This window comes from Scyliorhinus canicula, chromosome 15 (assembly GCF_902713615.1).
Source record: "Scyliorhinus canicula chromosome 15, sScyCan1.1, whole genome shotgun sequence".
In the NCBI taxonomy this organism is placed as follows: Eukaryota; Metazoa; Chordata; class Chondrichthyes; order Carcharhiniformes; family Scyliorhinidae; genus Scyliorhinus; species Scyliorhinus canicula.
The window spans coordinates 15,026,967-15,049,330 of NC_052160.1; the positions used below are offsets into that span (position 1 = coordinate 15,026,967).

A 22,364-nucleotide genomic window follows, 5' to 3' on the forward strand; every position below is an offset into this window, starting at 1 on the left:
CCCCAGGCATGATTTGGGCCTACATGAGCAGACCTTGGCACTTAATGCATGCAAAGCCAATTGGTTTAAATATTTCTCGGATGTTCTCAATGTATAGTGTATCACATTGCACCAGCACAGACTTGATGGACCAAATGGCCTCCTTCTGTGCTGTAACATTGTATAAATCCACAAAATGCTGACAGAAATGCTGGTGGGACAGCAGGCTATATTCCAATCCTTGACCATCAGAACCTGGAACATCAGGATGATCTGGTTGGGGACCAATAACATTTTGTTAAAAGTAGATAAAGATTGAGATTCAAGACACCCTCCCTTTGGAATAAAGCCACAAGATTGTATGGGATTTGAACAAACAAAAACAATCATTATTAAGCAAGTTCAGAAAGATAAAACCATTTACAAATATGTGTCTTATACTCTAACATTCAGGGTAAGTGTGAGGTACATGAGAATTAACAAATGAGTGTGGTTAGACACACTACAGAGTAAGTTACAGATGCAACCAAAATAGATTCCATGGATTTCTCAACAACTCACCCGGACATTAGTCCCACTGTGGGTCAACCAATCCCACTGAAACTTGCCTTTCTGACAAGGGTTTACAATCTCCACCTTTGAAGATGTCCCCTTGGAATTCTCTTCCAACGCCTCTCTCACTGGAGCAGCTTTAACCATGGCCCACCTGACAGCGTTTCAGTCTCGCCTTCTGAGATTTCCTCTCCCTGAATTCCTGAGTATAGGCAACCACTAGCTCACAAGCACACTTGCAGATCTATGGGCTTGCCAAGCAGAATACCGCTGCACCTTAGCCCAAACAACCCCCTTTATTTAAGTCTGCTCCCTGCATCCCTTTCTCTCATTTTCTACCTTAACTGGGACCTCTGCCTGTCCTATCTCTGTAACACTTGTTGGCTGGCAGAATGCCACAAACTGACTGCCTCGAGAAGAGCTGTTCACTGATCCTTGAACTGATCTGGTGACCTATCAAAACACTCCCACCCTTATTACTAGGCAGGAACCAATATAATAAACATTGGAACGCCCTGCGCCTTAAATGTTACAACATCCACAGACTGCTGACTTAACACCTAGGGACACAAAGATCAATGGATTTCATGTCAACCATTGAAGGGAAACTTGATACAGTGCACAAGGAGAAAAAGTAAGGATACATCCAATCCAGAACGATAATAGCACCCATTTAATTAACAATAATTTGTTTTAGCAGCTAACATTCAAATTAATTTAAGTGCTTTAATCGTAAGCATATGTAAGTGCAGGCCTTCTAAACTTTACATCGGTAATGTACATGGGGCATACACTTGTTGGAAAGGACAGTCAAATGCAACATTCTTCTCTCAGTGGGTAACAGTAATTTGATACATTGTGTCTGATCTCCCTCCAAAGACCAAGTAAGCAGGTAACACAAAATTATAAATGAGTGAAGGGTAGTGACCCTGCAGTGATCTTCAGACTTAGTGAGAATCTGCTGCGACATGTTCCATCCAAGAATTTACAGCCCCACACGAGAAAATCCCCCTCACCTGGTGCGCAGCGATGAAAAGGGTTTTCTTGGTGCGCAACCCAGTTGCGGAGATGATTGGCTTCGACAATGAAGCTGGGATGATAGGAATCTGACCTGCGTCAAGCTGAAGAATCATATCCTGGCTGAAATTTTGTCAGTGACTTAACCTTGTGCTTGTTTAGGATCAGTCTGTCAGCAAGGCGTATTAAGAAGCTGCTATTGTACAAAACTTCCAGACTAACTCCCTGTCAGTCTGTTGCAAATGTCTTTCGACATTACATTGTCGTCCAACAATCTCTAACTTTTGAGTTTGATTGTCAAACCTAGTAAAGGGCAGCGCCAGCTGAGGAAAATTGCTCCTAATTGGGTAATAATGTAAAAGGCAACATGGTCTTTTTTGTACTATTTTCTCCTCTTGGTGCCTCCCACTAAACCGAGTTAGTGAGGACCAGACACACTAATAAATGTACACGTCCCAGAGAATTTAGTAATAAACATCTCCATAATAGGTTACTGTCTGTGGAAACAAGCCAAACAATGTGTGCCTTTGAGCACAATTGAACATCTGGAAATTATACTGTGTTCATGCTCAAGAGGTGGCATGAATACAAATTACCATATTACCTCCCGTGGTAGCCAGCAAATACCTAGACTGTGACGTTAAAGGTTTATTTGCCAGAGGTATATCAGAGTCTGGCTGGTGTTGTGCTGAAGGGTATTTAACTAATCTGAGGGTACAGTGCCAAGACGAGAAATAGTCCCGGCTGCCACATTAAACCCTCCTCTTGATGTTTAGCAATTCAAGTTAAACCAACCCCTTGATTAATTGAAGAGACAGAGAAAATGCTGGATAATTCTCAGCAGGTCTGGCAGCATCTGTAGGGAGAGAAAAGAGCCAACGTTTTGAGCCCAATGACTCTTTGTCAAAGCCTTGATTAATGAAATGAAAAATGAAAATCGCTTATTGTCACGAGTAGGCTTCAATGAAGTTACTGTGAAAAGCCTCTAGTTGCCACATTCCGGCGCCTGTCCGGGGAGGCTGTGTGTGTGTGTGTGTGTGTGTGTGTGTGTGTAACTTGGCTATCAACTATTCTTACTGTGCTCGCCCCAGTCCAACGCCGGCATCTCATCTGGTTAAATCAGATCTCGCTATCTCTTCTCAAAGATTAATTTGTGCTGTTCTGTTGTTACCTCACACCCTCCTCCTTAATGGCCATCTCTCTCACCAAGCATCTGCTCACCTGTCCTGATATCTCCCTATATTGGCTGTAGGTCACGCTTTGTTTGATAATCATTCCTGTGAAGTGCCTGGGATGTTGCACTATGTTAGAAGTGCGATATAAATGTAAGAGTTTGGGTGTTGTAAATACTTTATGACTTACTAGGACTGAAAGGAGAATGTAACTTCAAGTGTATAAGAGACTTGGTGGTTAGCACTGCTGCCTCACAGCGTCAGAGACCCTAGTTCAATTCTGACCTTGGGTCACTGTCTGTGCGAAGTCTGCACGTTCTCCCCGTGTCTGCGTGGGTTTCCTCCGGGTGCTCCGGTTTCCTCCCACAAACCAAAGATATGCAGGTTAGGTGGATTGGCCATGGTAAATTGCCCTTTAGTGTCCAAAAGGTTAGGTGGGGTTACTGGGCTGTGGGATAGGGTGCGGGTGTGGGCTGGGTAGGGCACTCTTTCGGTAGGTCGGTGCAGACTCAATGGGCCAAATGGCCTCTTTCTGCATCGTAGGGATTCTATGAAATGTGAGAAGAAACTAGACAAAACTCTTACTGCCAGCCGATGGCGCTAAAATGATTTCTTCTTCCGTTCTCTGTCCAAAGGAAGATCCGACCCCCCCAGCACTACAGGTCAGGCAAAGAGGCAGGTCTGAATCCACCCCAGCTAGAACTAGGCACCAGCCAGCCAACTAAAAGAGCCATCCTTTATTCACTGGATGTAGGCACCGCTGTCTAGGCCAGTGTGCATTGTCCATCCCTAATTACCCTTGAGAAGGTGGCAGTGAGGTGCCTTCTTGAACAGGCACAGCCCACATGGTGTAGGTACAACCACAGTGCTGTTAGGGAGGGAGTTCCAGAAGTTTGACCCAGCGACTGTGAAGGAACAGCCAATATATTTCCAAGTCATGGTGAGTGGCTTGGCGGGAAACCTCCATGTGGCGGTATTCCCATGTGTCTGCTACTTTTGTCCTTCTTTATGGTTTTGGATTTTGATTTGGAAGATGCAGCCTGAGGAGCCTTGGTGAGTTGCTGCAGTGCATCCTGCAGATGGTATACGCTGTGCGTCAGTGGTAGAGGGAGTGAATGTGGAAGTGATGCGAATCAAGCAGATTTATTTGTCCTGTTGAGCTTCTTGAGTGTTGTTGGAGCTGCACTCATCCAGGTAAGTGGAGAGTTTTCCATCACACGCCTGACTTGTGCTTTGTAGATGGTGGACAGTGAGCCAGAAGGTGAGTTATTTGCTGAAGGATTCCTCGCTTTTGATCTGCTTTAATATCCACAGTATTTAAATGGCGAGTCCAGTTCAGTCTCTGGTCAATGGTAACCCCCCCAGGATGCTGATAGTGGGGGATTCAATGGTGCTTATGTCATTAAATGTTAAGGGGCGATGGTAAGATTCTCTCTTGTTTGAGATGGTAATTGAACCGGAGTTTCTGGCTCAGAGGCAAGGACATGATCCACTCTGCCTCAACTCCTTTAATTATACATTATTCTGCTGTTTTTCAGGTTACGACCACTGGATATAGAGTTCATGAACCGTCTAGACAAAATAGTCAACATAGTCCCGGTTATCGCTAAAGCTGATACGCTCACCTTAGATGAGAGACGAGAATTTAAACAAAGGGTATGTGTCTAATACTGTCCTCTACACTACTATTATATATGTCTGTTCACTGAATTCTGACCATAGTTGTGTGCTGTTGATTTGTCGAGTTGATCATTGTGTTTAGCAGCTCTGAACCGTGCTAGTTATCAGGGAACTGAATCCACAATTGGCTCACACCTGGGATTTTGGTGTTTTAAAGACACATTCTTCTGCAGCTTTATAGAAATAGTTGCCTTTGTTGTTGGTTTGGCCTGTGTTCATTCTGTCCGGAATAAAGGAAAAAAATCTTTGAGGTTGTTTCTTTTAATGGAACTTTTTGTTGGTTGGAAACAATCAGTTCACAGAATCACAGAATAATAGAGTGCAGAAGTGGCCATTCAGCCCTTTGAGTCTGCACCGGCGGAAGAAAAACACCTGACCTGCCAACCTAATCCCATTTGCCAGCACTTGGCCCATAGCCTTGAATATTGTGACGTGCCAAGTGCTCACCTAGGTACTTTTTAAAGGATGTGAGGCAACCCGCCCCTACCACCCTCCCAGGCAGTGCATTCCAGACCGTCATCATTCTCTGGGTAAAAAGGTTTTTCCTCAAATCCCCCCCTAAACCTCTGGCCCCTCACCTTGAACTTGTGTCCCCTCGTGACTGACCCTTCAACTAAGGGGAACAACTGCTCCCTACCCACCCTGTCCATGTCCCTCATAATCTTGTACACCTCGATCAGGTCACCCCTCAGTCTTCTCTGCTTCAACGCAAACAACCTCTCTTCATATCTTAAATGTTCCACCCCAGATAACACCCTGGTGAATCTCCTCTGGAAATGGAAATCGCTTATTGTCACAAGTAGGCTTCAAATGAAGTTACTGTGGAAAGCCCCTAGTCGCCACATTCTGGCGCCTGTTCGGGGAGGCTGATACGGGAATTGAACCCGTGCTGCTGGCCTTGGTCTGCTTTACAAGCCAGCTTAAATGGCACCGCCTCCAGTGCAATCACATCCTTCCTATAATGTGACGACCAGAATTGCGCACACAACTCCAACTGTGGCCTCACCAAAGTTCTATATGACTCCAACATAACCTCCCTGCTTTTGTAATCAATGCCTCAATTGATAAAGCCAATGTCCTACGTGCCTTTTTCACCAGCCTATTAACCTGCCCTCTCGCCTTCAGAGAACCATGGACAAACAGGCCAAGGTCCTTTTCTTCCTTGGAATTTCCCAGTGTCATGCCATTCATTGAATACGTCCTTGTTAAATTACTCCTTCCAAAGTGTATCACCTCACACATTTTCAGGGTTAAATTCCATCTGCCTCTTATCTGCCCATTTGACCATCCCGTCTATATCTTCCTGTAACCCAAGAAATTCAACTTCACTGTTAACCACCCGGCCAATCTTTGTGTCATCTGCAAATTTACTGATCCTACCCCCACATAGTCATCTGTCATTTATATAAATGGCAAATAATAGGGCACCCAGCACAGACCCTTGTGTACGCCACTGGCTTCCTGTCGCTAAAGCAGGTGTCCGTCATCACCCTCTGTCTCCTACAACAATGTTTAATCCACCTTATCAAATTACCCTGTCTCCCATGTGCATTTGCCGCCTTCATAAGTCTCCCATGTGGGACCTCGTTAAAAGCTTTGCTGAAATTCATATTAACTACATCAACTGCACTACCCACATCTATACACCGGGCCACCTCCACAAAAAATGTAATCAGATTTGTTAGGGTGACCTCCCTCTGACAAAGCCATGCTGACCATCCCTGATCAAACCTTGCCTCTCCAAGTGCAGATAGATTCTCTTCTTCAGAATTTCCTCCCAATAGTTTCCCACCACTGATGTGAGACACACAAGTTCCCTGGCTTATCTCTACAACCCTTAAATATTGGAACCACAATAGCTGTTCTCCAGTAATCTGGCACCTCCCCCGTGGCCACAAAGGATTTAACCATTTGGGTCTGAGCCCCTGCAGCCTTCTCCCTCGCCTCCCACTGCAGCCTGGGACACAATTCATCCAGGCCTGGAGATGTGTCCACTTTTAACCCTGCCAACCCTTCCAATCCCTTGTCGCTCCCTATGTCAGTTTGCCCATGAGCCTCACAGTCTGTCTCCCTGAGTTCCATACCTACATTCTCATTCTCTTGGATGAAGACCAATGTGAAGTATTCGTTTAACACCCTACCAATATTCTCTGACTCCACCCACAGATTGCTCCCAGTTGGAAAATATTTTTCATAAAATAGGACTAGAACATAGAACATAGAACAGTACAGCACAGAACAGGCCCTTCGGCCCTCAATGTTGTGCCGAGCCATGATCACCCTACTCAAACCCACGTATCCACCCTATACCCGTAACCCAACAACCCCCCCTTAACCTTACTTTTTTTATTAGGACACTACGGGCAATTTAGCATGGCCAATCCACCTAACCCGCACATCTTTGGACTGTGGGAGGAAACCGCACATTCTCCCTACCCTGCACCACCCCCACACTCCCTCGCCCAGTATTATTTTTTTTAAAATTTAGAGTACCCAATTCATTTTTTCCGAGTATGGGGCAATTTAGCGTGGCCAATCCACCTAGCTTGCACATTTTTGGGTTGTGGGGGTGAAACCCACGCAAACATGGGGAGAATGTGCAAACTCCACACGGACGGTGACCCAGAGCCGGGATCGAACCAAGGAGAATGAAAAAAATCAATGAAAATCGCTTATTGTCACAAGTAGGCTTTAAATGAAGTTATTGTGAGAAGCCCCTAATCGCCACATTCCGGCGCCTGTTCGGGGAGGCTGGTACGGGAATTGAACCGCGCTGCTGGCCTGCCTTGATCTGCTTTAAAAGCCAGCTCTTTAGCCCTGTGCTAAACCAGTCCCTCAGCGCTGTGAGGCCGCAGTGCTAACCCACTGCGCCACCCTGCTGCCCTCTCACCCAGTATTTAAGCCTTCATGTACCTTTATGCTAGATATCTCAATTTTTGTAACCCTGATGCTGTTGTTGACACCAGTGTGCTCAGAAGTAGGGGAAGACTGGAGGAGGGGTGCCAGGCAGATCAGGGTGCCCTCACACACTGACATTGGCATGCATCTGAAATGATCCCGCTTTGCCAGGAACGATGGCCTAGAATTTCAACCGTGAGCACAGTCCCTTTGTCGGCCAACACACCCATCCCTGTGACGCATTGCCTTCCTACACCAACTGGAAAGCATAAAGGCTCATTATCAAAGTCGATGATCCTTGACTGTCCGCCAAAGATTCTTTTCTTGCCCATTTTCAATATTTTTACACCTGGAAAGAAATCTTCAAGTAAAATTGTTTCAAAAATCTTTTGTATTGTCCAGATTTTTCTCCAGGTTTGCATTCAACAGCATCCTGCAGATTGATCTTCAATTCATGGCCAATCTTGGGAGGATTGGTAAGGCCATCTGACCCACCACTAACGGCAGCTCTCCGTGCCAGGTTCCAATCAATCCCATTCCCCACCCCGTTCCATTGCTGTCGCCCTACAAGTATATTCTCTTCACCTGCTGGTCCCATTTCATTCCGAAACCTTTGATTGTCCCCACTGCCACCATCCCACAGGCAGCGGGTCCCAGATCGTCACCACTTCTTGCGTGAAATAGTCACAACGGCCCCCATTTCCCCTCACCACCGCCACCAATCACCGTACCCCCAATCCTGCATCTCTCGCTTGAAACATTCAATCTGTCTATCCTATTCCTTGTTCCATCATCTGATAGGGACAACCTTGTCCAAAACCGTCGTAGTCTTGCACACCGTTGTTGGACGCCCCTCGACCTCCTTTGCTCCAAAGGGAACAATTCCAGCTTCTCCGACCTAGCCCTGTAGGTAAGATCCCTCATTCCTGAAATAACTGGTGGCCAACTTTCCCTGAAACAAAAGAGCAGTGTGAATTGAGACAGGACACTTGGCTCATGGAAATGCATTTCCCCCAATGTTCAACTTTCCTCCTATCATACCCTGTATATAATCATTTATCATGTTTAGGTCCAGTTCGCATCCTATGTCCCCGAAGTGCTCTGTGTAATGCAGCATTTTTACACAACTCCACCTTCCAGATGATCGCACGTCCGTGTCACATTTTTTGTAAAATGATTACACTTGTCATGTCTTGGAGCTTCGTAAATCTCGTAAACCTTTCTTGTCCTTTGCCCTGGTTTTCCACACTTGGCTCGTGCTTTCTTACACTGAAAGCATTGGGCTCAATGTAAGCTGGAGCTGGCATTGTCACGAGCAGAAACTCACTACCAGCACCAGTGAATGTGACAGTAATTACTCCGCCTGAATACCTCCCACACCAGCAGCCTTTTAATCTCGGCCTTTTTCATTGATTTTTCAGATTCGACAAGACCTGAGAAATTATTCCATTAGCGTTTACCCGCAGACAGAGTTTGATGAAGATCCTGAGGACAAATTATTAAATGATACAGTAAGAGTAAGTGTGTATAAAATATCTTCAATAGGAGCACAGTATTGGGTAATTGAATCACGGTGCAGTACATCCCACTGGGCAATTGAATCATGGTTCATTACATCCGATGTACCCAGGTTGTTCTTTGCATTTGTTAACAGGCTGTTTTGTACATTCCTCCGAAGCGTTTTCCTCCACTTGTTCCTCCGTGTCAAAAACAACAGGGAAGTAAGGAGACTGACTCCATCTCGCGGATAGAAAATAATTCCCTTCCCACACTAGATCCTCCTCATAAGGTCCGAAAGCTCTAAGGCCATGTTATGATTCTGCCCTCACATGCTCTTCCTGTACCTGGAAGCTTTCAGCCAATGGTTCAGTTAGTAGTGTCCTCATCTCTTGGGTCAGCAGGTCATGGCTCAAAGCCCCAGTCCAACGATTTGAGCAGGAGACCTAGGCAGGCAGTCTACTGCAGGACTAGGAGTGCACTGTTCCACTCGAGGTGTCATCTTTGAAAAGAGACCTTACACCAAGGCTCTGCCTGCCCTCTCGAACACGATGTGACAGATCCCAAGCATTATTTTGAAGTGTTTAAAAAGTCTATTTTTGGGCAGCACGGTGGCGCCGTGGGTTAGCACAGCAGCCTCACGGCGCCGAGGCCCCAGGTTCGATCCCGGCTCTGGGTCACTGTCTGTGTGGAGTTTGCACATTCTCCCCGTGTTTGCATGGGTTTCGCCCCCACAACCCAAAAGATGTGCAGGGTAGGTGGATTGGCCATGCTAAATTGCCCCTTAATTGGAAAAATGAATTGGGTACTCTAAATTTATTTTTTTAAAGTCTTTTTTTGTCTTTTTATAATTTTTTAAAAAATGTCTGGTCAACGGTTGTCCCTCAGCCAACACCACTAAAGCAGATTATTTGCTCATTATCTCGTTGCTGCTTGTGGGATTTGCTGCGCACAACCATAGAATCCGTGCAGTGCAGAAGCAAGCCATTCAGCCCATAGAGTCTGCACTGACCCTCTGAAAGAGTACCCTACCTAGGCCCAATCCCCCACCCTATCCTCATAATGCCACCTGGGGCAATTTAGCATTTCCAATCCACCTAATCTACACATCTTTGGCCTGTGGGAGGAAACCAGAGCAACTAGAGGAAACCCACGCAGATGCGGGAAGAGCGTGCAAACTCCACACAGGCAGTCACCCAGTCGAACCCGGGTCTCTGGCACTGTGAGGCAGCAGTGTTAACCACTGTGCACCATGCCGCCCACAAATCAACTACTGCTTTTCCGACATTGCTACAGTGACCGCACTTCCAAGGGTTGGAAAGTGCGTGGGGATTTCCTGAGGTGGTGAAAGGTGCTACATAAATGCAACTATTTAACTGGCTGAGGTGGCCCTTTCTTGATGTGGCGGCCACAACATCGGACGTGCCTGCCTGTTAAATGGCTGGACTGGATGTCATACCTCAGCACCTTGCATTGTTTCTCTACCTACCTTGAGCCTATTTACATTGAAGCTAACAATGGATAAGCTGAGTGACACATCGAAGCATCTACCCTGACAGCTGTTCTGTCCTGCAGGCCTCTTAACAACGGTGCTCACTGACATTGCCCTGGACTCCTACTGCCGCAGCCGCGACTGTTGTTCTGGGGCTGCGAATTGACCCACAGTATCATAAACGTGTTGCCTCCTGATCCAAATTTGGGGCTGAGAGCAGTGAATAGAGTGCCTCACGTTGGGGCGTGTCTGTGTGAAGCATTGAAAGCAGAATGCATCGGTATACGGGCCCCGGAAGAATTGATCAGTGTTGCTGGCGTGAAGTCCAATCAAAAAGGTGCAGTTTAAATATTAGGAGGATTTAGGCATTGCCAGTGCACCAATGCATCACTTCATGCCAATATCTCATTGAAAATGAACGTACAAACCAGGCCGAATCCGGAATTAGGCTATACCCTGAAAATGAGGAAAAGGCAGGGGAACGGCAGTAGCTGAATTGCTCATTGGGAGAACCAGTACGGACACGGTGGGCCGAATGGCCTCCTTCCGTGCAGTAAAAATTCAGTGCTGATCCTAATTATGGCCCTGTGCTGGAATAATTGCCTTGGCTGTGTGCCCTACTGTATTGCAACAGGAGTGTCAAACGCACCTGAATGGCTATGCCACTAAATCATCAATCGTTTTGGAGGAAGTGAAATATCAGGGTAAAACTGACCAGAACCATTCAAAGGTCGCAATTTAAATCACTTCTGTCGGCGGTCCCCAACCCAGAGGAAGTTAGCACGTCTGGGCAGCTGCCAGGTAAACCCTTGTGTGGGAAGGTTTTAGTGGGATTTCATAGGGGTACCCTCCCCCGAAATGCGACCCTGGGGAACCCGGACGTTAAGGGCCCCTGTTTTTAATTCTGCAGGGTTGTGAAAGGCGAACTCTACTCTCTGATTAATGATGGCGGCACTCATTCCGAGCCTCAACATTGCAGAACGCTGTGAGCTAATACGGCCCTTTAGGGACTTGGGAGCCTCGGTCAGGTCTCTCGAGCACTTTGTTCGAGTTGTCGGGACTGGTGCCAATATAAAGTATCATAACTAGCACATTAAATATTAGTTCAATGAGTAAAGTAGCATGACAGGGGAAATGAGCCATTTATTTCAAACATGCTTGAGTTGGTTGCATTGACATAACAAGTGAAGGCAAGCAGAAATTTCTGTTAAACAGCCTTCAAAATTGGTGCCCCAAGGCTTTAAAATAACAATTGAGCAACGCGCCAATTAACATTATAAATCTTGCACTTACCGTCAACTTGCTCCATTATAAACTTCAATGTTCCAATTTATAATGGGAAACTGCCTCTGCAAAGCACAGTGGGCCCTCCCTCAAAACAGTGCCACCACTGGCACAAGGGTGAATTACAGCAAGAAAGCTTTACGCAGCCACTATATGTATCAGAGGAATTTACGATGGGAAATATTACCAGGAAGCATACTTTGACTCAGGATTTGGCATGTGCTGCAGATGATATTTCGGGGCGGCACGGTCGCACAGTCGTTAGCACTGCTGCCTCACAGCGCCAGGGACCCAGGTTCAATTCCGCCCTTGGGTCACTGTCTGTGTGGAATTTTGGATTGGTTTGGATTTGTTTATTGTCACGTGTACCGAGGTACAGTGAAAAGTATTTTTCTGCGAGCAGCTCAGCAGATCATTCAGTACATGGAAGTTAAGTTAAAAGTGGATCTGTTGGGGAGAGCTTGCAGAGAGTCGCCTCGCTCCAGCGCCATCTTTGCTTTTCACGTTCTCCCCATGTCTGTGTGGGTTTCCTCCAGGTGCTCCAGTTTCCTCCCACAATCCAACGATGTGCAGGTTAGGTGGATTGGCCATATCTTTTTATTAAAACAGTAAAAAATATATACAAGGCCAAACGGTACAAAAACTCATTTTGTGTTGGAGAAATAGAGTACCCTCCCCTCAGTACCAATGTATGGGAACGGTTGATAGGATATTCTGATTATTAAAACAGTTCACAACACGTTTCTACAAAACACAAATGGTGCAAGCACTAAGCTTTGCGCTGGAGAGACCAGATACCCTCACCTTTGTACCGACAGGAGGGAAAGGAAGGGGGGGAGAGAGGGGAAAGGAGGGTGGTGGGGAGGGAGGGAGTCGGGGTGTTGGTGAAGGAGGGGCCCAATGGGGCACTACCTGAACTATCTACAGAGGCAGAAAAACAAAAGAACCTTCAATGATGATGTGCCAAATTCTGGGAGCTGCCCAGAGGGGGTGAGGGGTGACATAGTCAGGCACGAGTGAGACCCACACCCCGCTACAGAGCGTCTCGTGCACCCTGCGCTCCCGACTCTGGGCGGTTGACAGCCTTCGGATAGTCGCCCTCCGGGCCCGAATCCTGCCCACACTGAGTGAGACGGCCGACACGGGCCCACCAACCAACCCAGGAGCTGCCTTGATCCCGCCATCAGGATCATCGACAGGCGGGATTTCCTCAGGCTCCTCCCGGGGTCCTGGGCCAGCGGAAGGCGGTGGTGCAGATGCCTATTACCGTGAAGCACCGCGTTTTAATCTTAGAGCATCAACTCGTTGCAATGCAGGGTGCTTTAATAGTTAAAAGGAAGTTTTGTAACTTGAGATCAAGTATGCAATTGCGATTACCACGAAACCACAGCTTGCAACGAGCCATCAATTGGAAACACACGGTACAGCCATCAGTCGGTGCCACATATTACAGTCTAAAGTATGAATCTCTGGAGACCCAAAGGCTTCAGAAACCCGTGCTATTGTGGGCCTCGCGTTTTATACTCCTGGCTCCAATTAAATATGACACCACAAAAATAAATTCCCTCTTTCCTTTTATCTGTGAGAATCAGGGGTCCAGCAAGGGATTGGCTGGGAAAGTGGTAAACAAACCAGGGCTGAGCTGCATGCAAACGCCAAGGGTGAGTCTCAGTATCCGAGAGCATTTCACTGCTTTTTCCGTCTCTTACCTTTCCGTACCAAAGAGCACTCTCAGAAACTGGACCTCTATCTGTACAAGACATGGGGCTGAATTTAATGCTTGAACTTTGGCTTTGATGACAGGCCAAACAGCCGGTGACTATCTCACCTTGGATATTCACAAATCTCTGGCCGTTGGGCCATGAGCGGCCTGGCATCGGGGCTCCTGTTTATTAAGGGCGGGGATCCTCCAAGAGTAGCCAATCAATTGGACGGTCAGCAGCTCTTCTGTCCCAGCAGTGCCTCCGGTGGACCAGCCCAGGAAAGCAAGACCAGAGCAGGTCCCGGAACCCAGATGGGTAGGGCCAGGCTTTCTGGGGTCAGGGGAGTCAGGCTTCAGGGTGGGTGGATGAGTTTGAGCAGGGGGGGGGGGGGGGGGGGGGGGGTCTGTGGTCATTGGTGAGGCCAGGAGTGCATTTTCTTGTGGGGCAGCCCTCACTACTCGGAGTGACCTCCGTGGGCCACAGGGTCAGTGGGAGGAACCATACACCGAAGCCGTAGAGAGTGACCCTGAACTGGTAACTCATGGGCCTCAATTGGCCTCTGAGCAGAAAGGCTTTCCCTGAAACTTCCTGCCACTAAGTAAATTGGACGTAGTCGGGAAAACACTGGGCACTCCAGCCCCCACCTTCCTTCCTGATTCTACATCCTCATCCTCGCCTCCCAACCCACTCCCTATGCCAGATTAGATTCTGCATGAAGTGCGCCCAATATTTAGATAATTCTAGTGAGCCCAGTGTGTCGAACGGAAATCTTTGTTACTGAATATGGATTACTGGGTAATATCATCTCCTTTACTTTGACAAAGCAGTAGGATAAACCCTCTGTGAAACTCTGACTCTTGTCTATAAACTACCAAATAGATTTATATTAACAATATGTTGATAAGTAAACAGTTGCCAAGACAGACTGCATAAAGTAATACACAAACCATAGCTATTGCTCACTTTATTATAAAATAAAGTCATATTTCTGTCACTAAACTCAACAGTAACACTGGGCCTGATCGTAACTGTACATAATTGTTTGCTGTCAGCCTTACATGGAGCCAGCTGTCCCTGCCATAGCTTTGAAAGGGACTGCTGCGTTGAAGCTTGTGTGCTCTAAATGTACTTTACAACTGAAGAGAAAGAATAGCATTGAGATGGTAAAACAAAAACAAAATACTGTGGGTGCTGGAAATATAAAATACAAACAGAGAATGCTGGGAAATCTCCCGCCGGCCGGGTAACATCCAGGGAGTGAGAAACAGACATTTTGAGTCGGTATGACTCCTCTTCAGAGTCTTCACCTTCTGAAGAAGGAGAGTCATACGGGCTTGAAATATTGGGGTGAATTCTCCGCCGGCGGGATTCTCCGTTCCGCCGGCTGTGAAACCCCGCCCGCGGTTTTTCCCGACGGTGTGGGGTGCCGACAATGGGAAATCCCATTGGCCAGCGGTAGGAACGGAGATTCCCGCCTCCAACGACTCTGCGTCGCTGAGAAACACGCGACTGGGGAAGCGGCGAAATCGCCCCATCAGCTCTGTTCCTCTCTCTCCACAGGTGCTGCCTGGCCTGCTGAGGTTTTGCAGCATTTTCTGTTTTTACTTCAGCATTCAGACGGCACTATTCCAGAACCTCCGGATACCTCCAAATACTTTACAGCCAATTAGGCTTTTATGAAGCGCAGTCACTCTCAGAAACCCCTTTGAAGCCATGCGCGCAGATAGACAAAAGCAAAATGTATACCCTTCACGAGGCTGTCAGACATCTATGCTGTATCAAGCACAAAAGGATGCTTGCTGTTTTGAGAATGCCTCTGGAACCCTCTCTCAAGTTATTATGTGAGCTGTAATTGCACCAATAGTTGCACAGTTGTCAAAGATCACTCTGGGCAGTGTGGTGATCTTTGTGAGGGGTTTCCAGGATGGAAGGCGTAGTGATCACAAAGATACACAAAGCTCTCTTGAAGAACTAAACACATTTTATTAACACTACTAAATTGGAGTTCGACTTTTATTCTGAATAGCAAACATACATGTAAGAATTAAACTACACTATTTCTATCTCCTAATTAACTATTATATATTAACTAACTCTGCAATACACTATGAACCTTGGGCGGGATTCTGTGATCCTGAGGCTAAGTATTGACGCCGTCGGAAATGCCGTCGACAACACAGCCTCAGGATCAGCAATTCTGGCCCCTACAGGGGCCCAGCGCGGCACTGGAGCGGTTCACGCCATTCCAGCTGCTGATCCCGGCGTCAAATGGGCGCCGCGGGATCCGCGCGTGCGCAGTGGCGCCAAAGCGCGCATGCGCAGCGGCTTCCTTCAACACGCCAGCCCCAACGCAACATGGCGCAGGACTACAGGGGCCGGCGCGGAAGAAAGACCGCCAGCCAGAGAGGCCGGCCCGCCAATCGGTGGGCTCCGACCGTGGAGAATCCCGCCCCTTATCTTTGTCAGCTCCAGTCTAATCTCCTCCCATCAGTTTAAGAGCCAGTGCAATTTATAGTACTATCCCTTCGCTCCCTCTAGTGGCTAGGCTTAACATAGCATCAACACTTCTCATACCGTACATTTGTATAATGTCACAGACAGAACAATGGTTTTACAATTATTCTGGGGTGAGCACATTAAAACTGCTTCTTGTTTCAATCCAACATACAACAGTCAGTCCTCATGGACATTGTCAGTTAATGTCTTAACTTAACCTGATTAAAATCAGGTTAAAAATAAATGTCTCTGTGTTTGTCACAATCAGAGCCACACGTTTTGCGTAAGTGATCATTATGTCTAGGAAGCCATGTCATGAGCAGAAAGTTGAGGTTGTGCGGTAAATACCCATCATTTAAAAATCTAAAATCAAAACAGAAAATGCTGGAGATATTCAACAGGTTCGGCAGTATCAATGGAAAGAAAAACATGAAACTATTTTGTCCAAAGACGTGCAGGGTCGGTGGATTGGCCATGATAAATTGCCCTTCGTGTCCAAAAAGGTTAGGAAGGGGTTATTGGGTTCCGGGGCTAGGGTGGAAGTGAGGGCTTAAGTGGGTCGGTGCAGACTCGATGGGCCGAATTACCTCCTTCTGCACTGTGTGTTCTATTTTTCTATGTTAAACCAGAGCTTACCTTTTCAGATTGAGGACGTTTCCCAGAACTGAGGAAATAGGGAAACGAGATAGAGTTCAGGAAAGTGAAGGGATGGGGGAAGGGACATGAAGAGCAAAATGGAAATTTGGAGGGTGGGAGAGAATACTGACAAAATAGTTTCATGTTGCGAAAGGCAAAGAGAGTGATGATGGTTGTAATAAAGGGACAAAAGATTTGGCCAGAGAGTGGGTAACAGAACAATGAACAGCTGTCTCCAAAGGCAAAAAATGTGAAAAGCAACATTGAGACTGACACAGGTGTTGCACATTCTCCCTGTGTCTGCGTGGGGCTCGGCTCGATAACCCAAAAAGCTGTGGTCAACCCGTGGGCTGCACGGTAGCACAGTGGTTAGCACAGTTGGTCACAGCTGCAGGGTCCCAGGTTCAGTTACTGGCTTGGGCCACTGTCTGTGCAGAATCTGCACGTTCTCCCCATGTGAGACTAGTAAATGATTATAATAAACATAGTGGAGTTTAACTGCTCTTAAAATTGGGGGCTGGTTTCGCTCAGTAGTCTATGTGTGTGCGTGGGTTTCCTCCAGGTGCTCCGATTCCCTCCCACAGTCCAAAGATGTGCAGGTTCAGTGGATTGGCCATGAAAAATTGCCCCTAGTGTCCAAAAAGGTTAGGTGGGGTGACTGGGTTATGGGGATAGCATGGAGGCATAGGCTTAAGTAGGGTGCTCTTACCAAGGGCCGGTGCAGACTCGATGGGCTGAATGGCCTCCTTCTGCACTGTAAATTCTATGATGATCTATGATGCGCAGCGCAGGTGAATTGGCCACGCCAAATTGCCCCTGAATTGGAAAACAAATTGGGTACTCTAACTTTATTTTTTAAAAAGCTTGACACAGGCAATAAGAAACAGAGACAACTTGGTGTATGTGGAGGTGGGGGGGGGGGGGGGGAACAGATCTCATCTGAAATTGGTGACCGCAACGTTGAATCCAGACGCCGAAAGAGCCAAATTGAAAGGTGAGGTGCTGTTCCCTGAGCTTGCGCTGAGCTTCATTGGAGCATTGCAAGAACAGATGCCAGTGTGAAAGCAAGGTGGAGAATTAAAATGGCTGCCAACCTGCGCTTTGCCACAGGGGGCTGGCTGAGGTGGAGACATTGCCGCTTTCAAGAGAAAAATGTGGATGAGTATTTGAAGCTGAGGGAGATGCAGGGCCGTGGGGAGAGCGGTGCAGTGGGATTCAGTTTGGAATGTTTTCGCAAAGAGGCAACAGGATGGACTGAATAACCTGCTTCAGTGCTGTAAATGTTCACTCAGCTAATATTACAAATGGGGACAGAAGGGAGATGGAGTAACATAATAGGGAAATAACTTTTAAAAAATGACCAGCACTATGACTCACTGCACATAACTGCTAATCAAGTTACTTTTTTTGTTGGAGGTGCATGTCTTTGAGTTCCCTTATAGATTTGTGTACGTATGATGTAATTTGGGACATTGTCATTTATCACATCAGAACAAGGGAAATTATAAACAAGTTCTTTTCGGGCAGATTTATAATGTTGCAATTGTGATAAAAGTGTGAAGTCGCCAGACTCCCAGATGACCATCGGCTGCTTTCCCCTTTGAGGGGAGCGGGGGGGGGGGGGGGGGGGGGGGGGGGGGGCTGACTGGTGGTGATTTAACCTGAGGATCACCACACCTCAGGCAAGGGGCAAGGTTGAGAAGGCAGGGCCTTCATGGATAACCTCAGCCGGCACGGGAAATAACCCGGACTGTGGGCCCCACTCTGCATCACAAATCAGCTGTCTAGCCCACTGAACTGAACCAGCCCCCAATTTTTAGAGCGATTAAACTCCACTGTGTTTATTATAAACAATTACTAGTCTCCTCATTTGAAGCAACTATTTTTTGCCACGTCAGCAGTGCTCCTACCGTAAGGCCAAATAGCTGCAACGAAGAAAGGTTGACTGAACTGGGGAGATGTTGAAATCCAGAGAATCTGTACAGCGCAGAAGAAGGCCATTCAGCCCATCAAGTCTGCACCAACCTGCTGAAAAAGCACCCCATTGGGCCCAAACTCGCGCCCTATCCCCATAGCCTACACATCTTTGGACTCTTAAATGGAAATTTCACATGGCCAGTCCACCTGACCCGCACATCCTTGGGCTTGGGTAGATTGAAGAATTTGTTTGTTGTTCCTCTTTCTCCTCTGCTGTTGGAAATGCTCAGTATGGCTCAGAGGGCAGCGCTCACAGTTTTGAGGAAGATGATTGTGGGTCTAAATAGGGATTTGAGCACATCGTCCAGGCTGCCACTCTGGTGAAGTACTGTACTGGGGTCGTTAGTGTTCACCGTCGAGGTGCCAGCTTTTCGATGAGATGTGAGACTCATGCCCCCTCTGCCCCCTTGTGGAAGGTCCCAGAGGCACTGCGTGGAAAAGAGGAGAGTGTGTCCTTCCCGCTGCACAGACCAAGACCTACCCCACAATCAACACCACTCAAACCCATTACTTGGCTGTTATCATGTTGCTGTTTGTGAGTGCTGACAATAATACCTGGTCTTGTGGCTTCTCTCCCACAGGAAAAAATTCCCTTTGCAGTCGTCGGCACTGACCAGGAACATCAAGTGAACGGGAAGAAGATTTTAGGCAGGAAAACAAAGTGGGGAATTATCGAAGGTAAAAAGAACAAGAGAATGTATCAATTATGATGTTGGCAAAACCCAATTTAATTCTGAGTTTAAACAGTGTAATGTTACCAAATAGAAAGTAATTAGTAACCTCAGTGCGCAATTATGTATTCAGGAGCAATAACCACATTTGTCTGCTGGTTACATTTTTGTACCAGCCAATAACTTAAGAAGAAATTGTGGACAACATTATTCAGCAGTGTGTGATCATCACATTGGCCACACCTGGTATGTTGCTGGAAGCTCTGCTTTGCAGTGAAACTTGAAAAGCCATTTGGAGCGCACAGCAAACATTCCCTTTTAACTGGCTCGCCGACTTTTTTCCATTTCAATTCCCACGAAAGGCATGTTACCGAAAGGCTATTCACAAATCTCAGAGTAATTACCCTGTCCAGTAAAAGGCTTTCAATGCGAAGGGACTCTGCAGAAACTAAAATCTTTGGTTTATCCACCCTGAATATTTACCACGAGCAATATTTATTCAAATCCCAGCGCCTGCATTCCCATGTGTTAAGGAGCTAATTCCGGTCATTCTTTTTTTTTAAATTTTAGATTACCCAATTATTTTTTCCAATTAAGGGGCAATTTAGCGTGGCCAATCCACCTACTCTGCACATTTTTGGGTTGTGGGGGCGAAACCCACGCAGACACAGGGAGAATGTGCAAACTCCACACAGACAGTGACCCGGGGCCAGGATCGGATCCGGGTTGTCGGTGTATTGAGGCAGCAGTGCTAACCACTGTTCCACCATGCTGTCCTGCAGGCAAAGGAATTTAATGCGAATTAATATCGCACGGTGTAATTTCAACATTAACTTGTTAACAAAAACTTAATGTGCATTCGTCATTCAAGCTCCACCACCACCTATAGATCGCTATTGCTTTAGTTTCAAACATTCTTTATTAGTCTCTATAATGTTCGGATACCGGACACACAGGACAAGAACAACAAGCAATTTTATTTTTTAAATTTGTTAAACACTGAGGAAAGGATACTTCACCCCAGGTGTGATTACCCTGACCAATAGGTATATTTTATGTAAAACAAACTTTAATTCAAATTCAGAATTAACCACATTCCTATCAAAGAAGTAGCTTTAGAATTAACAGGTAAACAATTTTTAAATATAAGAAAAAACTGAAACTTACTATCCATGATCACTACTCTCTCAAATTAAGCAATAATACAGTTCAAATGCTACATATACATAAGTTAACAAAACCGGTTTACTGGCCTAGCTATGCAGACCTTTGGAGAGAGTTCCTTCCAAGACCAGATTCAGTACACTTCTGCTCAACCTAACAGTATTTGACAAAACTGCTGTTCAACTTAAAAGTCTAAATCAAACTGAAAAGCTACACACAGACCTGGCTCATCCCATTAATTACATCATCTGTGTCCCACTAAGATGTCACATGGCCTGCTGAGCCATGACTTAGTAGCACTTCCTCATAAATTATCTACTTTCCAGGGAATCTCCAGCAATCATAACAATATTCCATTAGACCTTTATCTGTAATCAAGTAAGTGGTCGGAATGAATTATGGCCCTACCTTTTATGACTCCTTAATTACAGCTTTAGCAGACATACTGCTGGTGTGTATTTTAAACCAGGGTTTTTACTAACATGACTGCAACAGAATATACAATATTATTTGTACATTCATCATAATAAGCAACAGATCTCTTAACCTGTTTCCTTCAACCAGCTATTATATGAATAAAACTTGAGCACTTTTCACATAATGTTCACAGTGAAATAGCTTCAAACAGCCAAGATTTCTGTCCAATATGATAAACCTCCTTACAGTGTGAAAAAGAACTGTTAGAACTTTCTGGAAAATGGGAGGAATATACCCCAGGTCAATTAGCAGGTAACGGTTGAAGTCTGATGTGTCAGATGGTTCTTTACAGAAGTTTCGATGATAAATAATCTGCTGTTCCAAACTTTGTATGGTTTGTACAGAAGAGTGCAGCACAGAAGGCCGCCATTTGGCCCATTGAGTCTATGCCAGCTCTTTCAGAAGAACAATCTGTTTGGTCCCACTCCCCCACATATCCAGCAATGACAAATTAGGCCAACGTCCCAAATCAGAAAGTTGTTTAGTATGACTCAGTGTATGATGTCCAATGACCCCCGGGGTGGGCGATTCAGATGCTAAGTGCCTGAAAATTGTGGTCCGGATCGAGCCAGCAAGACCAGCCGGAATCACACCGATTTTCGCCAAACATGACACTGTCATTTTTTAAGAAGAATTCTGCTCTATATTACAGAATCGTTGTAGATTCAAAGAGTAGAAGGCCATTCAGCACAGTGTGCCTGTGTTGGCTCTTTGAGCGAGCTATTCGAGCCAGTTCCACCTCCCCACACTTTTTCCCCATAGCCTTAAAACTGCCCACAGAGGAAAAGTAGCCCAAGGAATTCTCCCCTGTTTGATTGAGAGCAAGGATGGTCAGATTAGGATGTCCATATATGGAGCCGGTTGCCAATGCTTAGCTCAGGTTTGAATACCACCATAGGGTGGCACCCTAGGTAGTACTGCTGCTTCACAGCACCAGGGTTCAATTCCGACCTCAGGTGACTGCGTGGAGTTTGCACGTTCCCCCCGCGTCTGCGTGGGTTTCCACCGCGTGCTTCGATTTCCTCCCTCACTCCAAAGATGTGTAATTTAGCGGGATTGGCCAGGCTAAATTGCCCCTTTGTCCAAAGATCTGCAGGTTAGGTAGCTTTATGGGGAGTGGACCTGGGTAGGGTGCCCTTTTGGAGGATCGGTGTAGACTCGATGGGCCGAATGGCTTCATCCTGCAATTTAGGGGTGGTTTGGATTCTGTGGTTTGACACAATGATAGACGCTCAAGGCGACACGGTTATTTGTTATGATTGCTCGGAATGTCTTTTCAGAAACAGAGTGAAGAATGCAGCCTGGCCACGGTGTGACCATCACCAGCCACGTACGATTGGATAATCAGATTTGACCCAGTGCAAAACCTGTGCCAACATTCACCATGCTGAGCTAAATGGAAGACTTACATTTATATAGCACCTTTCATGATCTTGGGACATACCAAAGCACTTTAACAGCCAAAGATGTGCTTCTTTTTTAAAAAACTTATAGTACCCAATTATTTTATTTCCAATTAAAGGGCAATTTAGCATGGCCAATCCACCTAGCCTGCACATCTTTGGGTTGTGGGGGCGAAATCCACACCGACACGGGGAGAATGTGCAAACTCCACGCGGGCAGTGACCCAGGGCCGGGATTCGAACCCGGGTCCTCAGCGCCGCAGTCC

The 22,364-nt window shown here is 46.4% G+C and overlaps 1 protein-coding gene across 9 annotated transcripts in view; it reads left to right on the forward strand.

The window, feature by feature from the left end:
• LOC119978086 (neuronal-specific septin-3-like) overlaps positions 1–22,364 on the forward strand; it is a 400,144-nt gene that overhangs the window by 345,756 nt on the left and 32,024 nt on the right. For all 9 annotated transcript variants that reach the window (XM_038819476.1, XM_038819477.1, XM_038819481.1 and 6 more), the window contains 3 exons: positions 4,259–4,376; positions 8,720–8,815; positions 18,965–19,061. In XM_038819476.1, the coding sequence (XP_038675404.1) occupies positions 4,259–4,376; positions 8,720–8,815; positions 18,965–19,061 (311 nt within the window). The remainder of the gene's footprint in view (positions 1–4,258; positions 4,377–8,719; positions 8,816–18,964; positions 19,062–22,364) is intronic.